General features: G+C 48.1%; 1 protein-coding gene across 1 annotated transcript; it reads left to right on the forward strand.

Moving 5' to 3' along the window:
- Positions 1-2,246: 2,246 nt before the first annotated feature.
- On the forward strand, positions 2,247-5,582 carry LOC147340004 (melanoma-associated antigen B10-like). Its single transcript, XM_086388327.1, has 3 exons — positions 2,247-2,601; positions 4,177-4,300; positions 4,412-5,582. Exons 2-3 carry the CDS (start codon positions 4,226-4,228, stop codon positions 5,180-5,182), a joined length of 846 nt encoding a protein of 281 aa, XP_086244453.1. The 5' UTR covers positions 2,247-2,601; positions 4,177-4,225; the 3' UTR covers positions 5,183-5,582.
- Positions 5,583-9,717: the final 4,135 nt, after the last annotated feature.

A 9,717-nucleotide genomic window follows, 5' to 3' on the forward strand; every position in this document is an offset into this window, starting at 1 on the left:
GGGCTCTGAATGAGGTCAAAGGGACCAGCCATTTCAGAACAGAAGGTGCCACCGTACAGAGGCCCATCCCTGTTGTCAGATTTGGGGATCTCCAGAAAGGGTGACTGGAAATGGCTTCCCTTGCATTCTGTCTCTGGTGTTTAAGGGATGTAAACACTTTGATCTGAAGTGGGCAGCATCAGGTCAGCAGAGGGAAGAGTTCCTGCCTCTGCTTGGAGTTTAGGTAAGGTTTCTGATTGAGTCTGAGGGGACCCCACATCCCAGAAGAGAGTGGACCCCAGAGCCTCACCCCTGCTTTCTTTCCTGGCAACTTCTGTGCAGCAATTACCTAAAGTAGTCCCTTCTGAGTTTCCTCTCTGGGGACTCAGAAGGTTGAGGGCATTGCACCTGGGCAGCTCAGGGAAAGGGAGAGCAGGTCCCAGGCACCAACATAAGTAAAGATGATAATTTTGTTTGATTTCTGGGGGGACCCCAGAACATGTGGGCAGCACAGTGGTCTGTTCCTGCTGTCAGCTCTGGAAGGCTCCAGTATGGCTATGAGGTTCAGAAGTCCCTTCATCTCACCCTTCAAAATCTAAAGAGCCATGTGTGGGTGGTCTTGGTTTAAGGCTAAGTATTTTTTTGGGCTCCAAAATCACTGCATATGGTGACTGCAGCCATGAAATTAAAAGACGCTTACTCCTTGGAAGGAAAGTTATGACCAACCTAGATAGCATATTCAAAAGCAGAGACATACTTTGCCAACAAAGGTCCGTCTAGTCAAGGCTATGGTTTTTCCTGTGGTCATGTATGGATGTGAGAGTTGGACTGTGAAGAAGGCTGAGCACCGAAGAATTGATACTTTTGAACTGTGGTGTTGGAGAAGACTCTTGAGAGTCCTTTGGACTGCAAGGAGATCCAACCACTCCATCCTGAAGGAGATCAGCCCTGGGATTTCTTTGGAAGGAATGATGCTAAAGCTGAAACTCCAGTACTTTGGCCACCTCATGAGAAGAGTTGACTCATTGGAAAAGACTCTGATGCTGGGAGGGATTGGGGGCAGGAGAAGGGGACGACAGAGGATGAGATGGCTGGATGGCATCACTGATTCGATGGACGTGAGTCTGAGTGAACTCCGGGAGTTGGTGATGGACAGGGAGGCCTGGCGTCCTGAGATTCATGGGGTCGCAAAGAGTCGGACACGACTGAGCGACTGAACTGAACTGAACTGAACCAAAGGAAGGATACACAGTATCAGACCGGAGTTTAAAAAAAAAAAAAAAGACGAAGAGGCCCCTATGGATCGACCCCATAGAACTCCCCTCCCCCCACCCCTTTCCCCCATCAGTCCTGGGAGGCCCGAGGCAAATATGGCCGGAAGTGGTACACTCTGATATCTTCCGTGGGGGTTTCAGCAAAATGAAGGCATTGATCTGAGGGGAGCAGTCTCTTGAATGCTGAAGGAGGCACCCTGGGCTCTGCCTGGAATTACAGCAAAGATCCTGAGTTAGATGTGAGGGTACCACCCATCACAGACTGGAGAGGCTCCCAGAGTCCCACTCCTGCCATCAGCCCTGAAAGGATTCAAGCAGGAATCATCTAATGTAGCAACCTCCAAGAACCTTAAAATTGCCTCTGAGGGGACTGAGGTGGGTGAGGGCGGTGGGACCAGGGTATCAACTCAAACCAGCAAAGGGACGGGAAAGTAAAGGCGAGGACCCTGGGCAAGGTCTGAGGGAACCACCAGCCTGGAACTTAGGGGACCTCGCAGAGCCCGGCCCCTTCTGTCTCCAGCTGGCGGGGAGCCCAGGTGGGGCAAGAATTTGACCTAGGACCACTTCCGCCCGTGTTGTCTGAGGGGCCCATTCGTTGAGTCCAGGGAGAAGTTCCAGGCTCTGCTGGGGATTACGGTAAAGCCGTTGGGAGTGAGGGGACCGGTCCATCTAAATTAAACATGTTTTCAAAGAGTTCTGCCCTGTTCTCGGCCCACCCTGGGAGAACATGGGACAGGAATCATCTGGCGGAGGGACCTCTGAATAGCTTTGAAATTTCCCGAGGTGGCAGTGGGGGACGAGGGCACTGAGCAGGGTGTTGGTTTTGGTTCAGAAACAACAGCCGGACCGGTCCCAGGCCCTAACTAAGGAGGTGGGGTGGGGGTTGGGGGGAAGTGGGTGGGCGGGGAGGTGGGGGTAAGGGAAGGTGGGAATGGGCGAGGTAGGCGGGGAGGTGGGAGGGTGGGGAGACGGGGCGGGGGTGGGGGCGGTGAGGGGGCGGGGGGGCGGTGAGGGGGCGGGGTAAAGGCGCCAACACTGAGCGAGGTCTGAGGAACTACACTCCAGACCACAGTAGGCGTCCTAGTAGAGCCTGCGCCTCTCTAGCACTTTAGGCCTGAGAGGTTGCGGCTTCCGGTCATGAGGTGCCTGGTTGCGTGCATCCGGCATCCGGGGGAAGTGAATGCATAAGAAAGGAAGGAAGGCAGCCGCAAGGCAGGAAAGGGAGGAGCTTCCTGGCCTTTCGGCATTTTACGGTGCAGTTGCCGGGTGAGGTCTCCAGAACACCTGCCCCACGACGAAGCGGGCCTCACCAAGCCCCTCCACTGCTGTCAGCCCAGGGCCACCTCGGGTAAGGGGGTGAGGCCGAGGCATACCCTCGCGTGCTCCTCGGGCGGTCTCTGCAAGGCAGAGCCTGGTCCAAGATGGCGGCCACGTGGTCCTTTCAAGGGAGGCAATCCAAGCTTTTCCAACAGTGTCTGTGAGGGCCCCAAGTAAGGACTGCAGGAACCACCTGCCTCTGAACAGTGGGGGTCACAGAGAATCCTATTCAGGCCATTATCCCCGACGGTACCTGGGGCAGGAAAGGGAGGAACTTTCTGGCCCTTCGGCATTTTACGGTGCAGGTGCCGGGTGAGGTCTCCGGAACACCTACCCCATGACCAAGCGGGCCTCACCAAGCCCCTCCACTGCTGTCAGCCCGGGGCCGCCTCGGGTAAGGGGGTGAGGCCGAGGTATACCCTCGCGTGCTCCTCGGGCGGTCTCTGCAAGGCAGAGCCTGGTTCAAGATGGCGGCCACGTGGTCCTTTCAAGGGAGGCAATCCAAGCTTTTCCAACAGTGTCTGTGAGGGCCCCGAGTGAGGACTGCAGGAACCACCTGCCTCTGAACAGTGGGGGTCACAGAGAATCCTATCCAGGCCATTATCCCCGACGGTACCTGGGGCAGGAAAGGGAGGAACTTTCTGGCCCTTCGGCATTTTACGGTGCAGGTGCCGGGTGAGGTCTCCGGAACACCTGCCCCATGACCAAGCGGGCCTCACCAAGCCCCTCCACTGCTGTCAGCCCGGGGCCGCCTCGGGTAAGGGGGTGAGGCCGAGGCATACCCTCGCGTGCTCCTCGGGAGGTCTCTGCAAGGCAGAGCTTGGTCCAAGATGGCGGCCACGTGGTCTTTTCAAGGGAGGCAATCCAAGCTTTTCCAACAGTCTCTGTGAGGGCCCCGAGTAAGGACTGCAAGAACCACCTGCCTCTGAACAGTGGGGGTCATGAACAGTGGGGGTCACAGAGAATCCTATCCAGGCCATTATCCCCGACGGTACCTCGGGCAGATGAGTTAGACTGGGGCGTCCCTAACCACTTCCTCAGGCCTTTCAGGGATTTGAGGGTTTGCGTTTGAGTATTGGTCTCATGTCAGCAGAGGGAGGAGTCTCAGGCCCTGCCAGAATCCAAAGTGAGGGCACTGAGCGAGGACTGAGATCCCTAATCACCCAAAGATGGAGAGGGTCCCACAAAGCTCTGCTGGCTCTTTCTTCGCTGTGCATCCCCAGGCAAGGGTAGTCCAATGAAGTTCTGCTCATTTCCACTTCTGGGGTCTCAGAGTGATAAGGAATTTGAAATAAGGGGACAACATCAGACCAGTAGAACACAGGAACGTCAGGTCTTGCCAAAAGTGAAGTGATGACTTTCTGTTCCCTAACTCAGAACAGAGCCACTGTTCTAAGCCCCAGTGAGCCCCAGGTGGATCTGGGAAGTAGGAGCTAAAGCACACCTTGGTTATATCCAGCGAGTCCTCAGGGCAGGGGCAAATGAGAGAATAAGGGGCTCGCAGGACATTGCCCTCAAGGAAACTTGTAGACCCGGCCTTCAGTAGAGGCCTAGACGGTATCTATCTACCTGTTGACATGGCCCAGCAATCTCATCTTTCCTTTAGGTCACTGAGTCACCTGCCCACTTGCCTGCTGCCTTCGTTGGAAGTCATCATGCCTCGGGGTAAGAATAGTAAGCATCGTGCCCGTGAGAGACGCCAGCAGGCCCAAGTTGAGCCCCAGAATCTGGTAGGTGCTCAGGCCATTGTGGGAGTGGGAGAAGAGTTCCCTTCCTCTTTATCCTCTTGCAAAGCTATTTCCTAAAGTTCACTTATTGCTTGGTCATATTGCAATCCACAGGGTCTTCAGAGAGCCACAAGTACTTCCACTGAGTCCATCCAAAGAGGCAATATAGATGAGAAGGTGGTTATAATGGTGTATTATCTGCTGTATAAGTATAATATGAAAGAGCTTATTAGCAAGGCAGAAATGCTGAGAGAAGTGATCCAGATGTATAGGAATCACTACCTTGAGATCCTGCAGAGAGCTGCTGAGCACATGGAGATGATCTTTGGCCTTGACCTGAAGGAAGTGGATCCCTACCGGCACATCTACATCCTTGTCAACAAAATGGAAGTAAGCTGCGATGCAAGGCTGCTGAATCGGATCGAGATTCCCAAGACAGGCCTGCTGATGGCTGTTCTGGGTGTGATCTTCATGCATGGCAATTGTGTTAGTGAGGAGCGAGTCTGGCAAACCCTGAATGTGATGGGGTTATTTAGCGGGAGGAAGCACTTCATTTTTGGGGAGCCTAAGAAGCTCATTACCAAAGATTTAGTGCAGCAGAAGTACCTAGTGTACCGCCAGGTGGCCAATAGTGATCCTCCATGCTATGAGTTCCTGTGGGGCTCAAGAGCCCACGCTGAAACCACCAAGATGAAAGTGCTAGAGTTTACAGCTAAGATTCATAATATGGTCCCCACTGCCTTCCCATCCTTATATGAGGAGGCTTTGAGAGATGAGGAAGAGCGAGCCCAAGCAAGAGCTTTAGCCAAGGCTCGTGTTGCTGCCCTGGCCAAGGCCCGCTCCAGTGCCATAGCCAAAAGTTCCTCCCGCTCCAAGAGAGTTTGAGGCAGATTCCTTACTTTGTTGTTAAAAAGAAGTTCACGTTCTAAGTAGTAGAAGGTTGGGGCGGGGCTGCAGACAATACTGTGCATAACATATTTGTGTTTTTGTGTTCTATGCAATATCTTGGAAAGTTTTAAAAATATTGTTCCTTTTAATAGAAGATTTAAGTAGCTTTGTAATCCAGATTTCTGAGTGATATTGTTCAAACACTGATGCTATGGGTGAGATCTAAGAGTAAGAGTTTTATTATTTTGTATAACTGGAAAAGTTCTACCTTACTTAGTAATTTGGAATATGATAACATGGCAATGGATGAAGCATTACTTCGGAAATATGAAAAACTCAGCATTGTAATAGTTGTGGTCAAGAAATTAATAAAGATAAAAATTCTTGGTTTCATTTATTACTTTTAGTTTGTTGTTTCATAAGATGATATATATATATATATATATATATATAGAGAGAGAGAGAGAGAGAGAGAGAGAGAAAGCTGGATATATTTAGCTTATTCAAGAACGTAGCAGAAATAATATTGTAATAAATAGACTTCTTTTTCAGTGGCCCATTTTTTTGTCTCCAACAATAATTAGACATCTAATCTTTGCAAAGCTCCCTGTTAGTATGGGGAATACTAAGGTGAACAAGAACCATTCCTTCTTATAGAATTTTAAAGTCTTGGAGCAGCTATGGTGTAAGGAATATTGTAAGATATCCCCTACAACTAAAAGGACAAGTCAAAAGATGGTGTGAGGACTTGGGGGTTTTAATCATGAGTAGTCTAAATACCTTGTGGCAAAGGGGTTTGAGACCTTGGGAAACTGCAAGTCCTTCAGTGGGAGGTAATTTTAATTAAGCTGGGTGGTGGGTCACGTGAGTCTGAGTGGTAGGCAGAGACTAAAATCTCAGATGCTCTGTCTCAGATTAAAAGACTAAAGCCTGGAATAGAAAGCTGCTTTTAGCACTTACTTCAAGATCATGTACAAAGCAGAGCAATCTTCACCTGGGGCAGGAATGGAAGAGGTCCGGTGTTCTTTTTCCAGTGTGGGAGAACACAGTCCACAAAATAGGTGATTTGTGTATATTATAACAACTGTGTTACTTATATGAGGTGGGGCTTCCCTGGTGACTCAGATGGTAAAGAATCTGCCTGCAATGCAGGAGACTCGGGTTTGATCCCTGGGTGACGAAGATTCCCTGGAGAAGGGCATGGCTACCCACTCGAGTATGCCTGGAGAATCCCATGGACAAAGGAGCCTGGTGGGCTATAGTCCCTGGGGTTACAAAGAGTCGGATATGACTTAGTGACTGAGCATGCATGCATAGTGGGTTTAGTGGTTTTATATGAGGTGGGATGCTCTGAAGCCACTGTGCTGGCAGTCTTTGCCCTGGGCTGGGAGAGACATAGTCCATCCAATAAATGGACATTTTAATTAAGTTCTCTGGAATGTAATTTGGTAAACTCTTTAAGAACTAGATTTGTGATGGAGGTAAAATAATTGCAAAGACAAGTATCTGGGATGGAAGGGAAGATACAAGGGAGGGATGGAAATAAACTCTGACACAAATTCCAGGAGTTTTGAGTTGTATCAAACTGGGTAGAATCACCCACACCAGAAATAAATAGCCTAAGAAAAATTATATAGCAAGTAACTTAGTTTAACATGCTAGACAACATATTGGCTGATTTCTTGTGCCATATCCTAGAGAGCTACAAATTCTATGTTATTTCCTGGATTTAAGGAAAAAAACGGGGGGTCTGTAGGTTTTAGGGGGAAAATAACTACAGTAATAACTAAAATTTAGCAAAATCCAATCAATGCATGCCAGATACTGTGCCAGTGTCTTATATAAGTCACATTCCAATATTCCTATTTACATGAATGTATGTGAACCAAGAGCAAGAAGACTACTTATCAAATCCATTTCACAGATGAAGAATCTAAGGCTCACAGAATTTTGCTATTTTCTTCAGTTCACCTGGCATGTAAGTGACAGAGCTGGGACTAGCACCCTGATCTGAATTCCTCTACAGCCTACACTGTTCCACCACTCACAACCTGAGGCCAACTTCCTATCTTTTAATTCATGTCTCTTCTCATTGCTGTATGGTATCTCCTGGGAAATACAAAAAGACATGGTACCAGATCCAGCCCTTTCCAAATGACATGACGCTTCCCGAGTTTTCCCCAGTGTACGCTTATGTCCGTATCTGGATCCTGACCTACTGTCTAGCTCTCCCCTGCTTCCTTTTGTAAGGCTGTACTCTGCTCCCAGTGGAACAGAAAGCCCAGAATCACCCACCTTTCCCCTGATTTAGAGCATTCCAACTCCGTGCAGACATCCCCTATCTGTCCCATCCTCAGCATGGAATCTCTCCGAAAGCGGCAGCCCCAAGCACTATTGTTAAGCGTGGAGGTGAAGTTTAGAAGTCTGCTCATCTGCTCTGGGTGCTTCCACCATACTCAAAGTTTTTTCTCCAAATTGGCTTATGAGTAGATTAGGCACAGGATCTTCTGGTTCTTCCAGAGACAGTAAAGGACAAAAGCCTGGTGCACTGCAGTCCATGAGGTTGCAAAGAGTCAGACACAACTTAGACTAAACAACAAAATAAGGTTTTAGAAGGCAGATGAGGTTAGAAAAAACACAGAATTTAATCTACTGACTCATTTGAGACTGGCCACTGAATCTGCACACTGATGAGTAAGCTTAACTAACTGGCCAAGAACCAAAGCTTCCCTTATAAGTGGTGGATGAAGGACCAAGGAAGTCACTGTGTCACAACCATCTGCAGAGACTGGATTCTAACAGACCCTGTAGCCCTTCCAGGAGGTTATGCTAGTATTCCACAAATTGCCACAGATTTAGCAGTCAACAACAAGACACATTTATGATCTCACATGTCTGTGAGTGAGAAATCCAAGTTGCTTCTGCTGGTTTCTCTGTTCTGGGTTTCACAAGGCCCAAGTTAAGCTTTCAGCTGCCAGACCGCTCCTTAAGTGTTCTGGGAAGAATTTCCTTCCAAAACCATTCAGGTTTTGGCAGAATCTAGTTCTTTGTGATAATAATACCAAGGCCCTATTTCCTTGCTGGCTGTTAGCTGGACCTGCCATAGTTTCTCCAGGCCTCTCCCCAGTCCTCACATGTGGGCCCATATATTTTGAGTCAGCAATTAAACTGAATCCTTCTCATGCCTGGCATTTCTCTAACTTCCCTGTCTGCTGCATCTCTCTTCTGCAGCAAGCCAGAGAAAGTTCTCTGCTTGTTAGGTGTCATGTTATTAGATTTGGTCTATCCAGGTAATCCAGTATCTTTATTTGAAAGTTGGTTGCATAACCTTACCAAATCTGCAAAGTGCCTTTGGCCATGTAACATAACATATTCACAGGTTTCAGAGATAAGGGTATGGGCATCTTCATGGAGCAATTATTCAGTCTACCAAAAATGCAGAAAGTGTCTCCCCAGGAGACATGCCACCTTTCAGAAGAAAAAAGAAAAAAAAAAAATACCATAATTTTCCTGACTCTTGTCTGTATCTGCCTCAGAGGAAAACCCTGGTTTTCCACTGTGCCTAAAGACACCTGTACAAGCGTTCAGGCATGTTCATCAGGTGATGGGCAGCAGAGGCTCACTAGTTGTGATTTTTGACCATGCAGCAAAAGGAAGAAGAGAAGTCTCAGTGGATTGAGACTACTCTAAAAGTAAGTGCAGAATGGTACTATTTAGTGACCAAAGGTGACCCTTCCCTGCTAAGATTTACAGTGTCATTTAGAAAACTGGGAGAAGGCGATGACAGAGGATGAGATAGTTGGATGGCATCATCGACTTGATGGACATGAGTTTGAATAAACTCTGGGAATTGGTGATGGACAGGGAATCCTGGAGTGTTGCAGTCCATGGGGTCATAAAGAGTCATACACAACTGAGAGACTGAATTGAACTGAACTGTATCTGAAAACATCTGTCACATAGTGGGCACTAGAAAAAGTTGGAGTGCTTCAAGGCAATTTTTGCTTTCTCAGAAACTTCTCCAAGAATGAAGAGGGCTTTTATATACAAATTGTAAGTGTACTTTACTGATAATCTCCTACTCTGTTTGTGGAGAGACTATAATGTGCTCATCACATTTGTCTTGCTCTGCTCCCTGGACACATGGGGACACTGAATTGTCCAGTCCACTTGTGTTAGAAAGGATTTTGTGATTACCCTTGCCACTGACATATGAACAGAAAGATGTTTGTTCTTTTCAGATCAAGGCATTTGACAGTGTGCTACCTCGATGCTTTCTGTTCAATTCAGCAGCAAACATGCAAAGTCTGTGTTGAGATATGGATCTGCATGGTGGAAGCAGCCTAGATCCTTGGGTTACCTGACAGCAGAGACACTGGCTAACTCAAGGCAAGCTTTATGTATAGGACAGAGAAACTTTTGTAGTGTTGTAATTCAGGTTTCAGGCTTCTTCCTACATTCCTGCTAGCTGATACCACATGAACAACATACACTACTATTTCTGTTGCCTGTCTTATTTAAATATACTAATT

Source organism: Bos grunniens, chromosome X, assembly GCF_055505025.1.
Source record: "Bos grunniens cultivar Pamir isolate PY7600 chromosome X, Bosgru_T2T1.0, whole genome shotgun sequence".
Classification (NCBI taxonomy): domain Eukaryota; kingdom Metazoa; phylum Chordata; class Mammalia; order Artiodactyla; family Bovidae; genus Bos; species Bos grunniens.

What these genes read in the sequence shown, in the direction of transcription:
- LOC147340004 (XM_086388327.1), top strand. Translation starts at nt 4,226, where the DNA reads ATGCCTCGGGGTAAGAATAGTAAGCATCGTGCCCGTGAGAGACGCCAG. An exon ending in AAGTTGAGCCCCAGAATCTG is followed by an intron (nt 4,301 to 4,411) that starts GTAGGTGCTCAG and finishes TGCAATCCACAG; the next exon opens with GGTCTTCAGAGAGCCACAAG.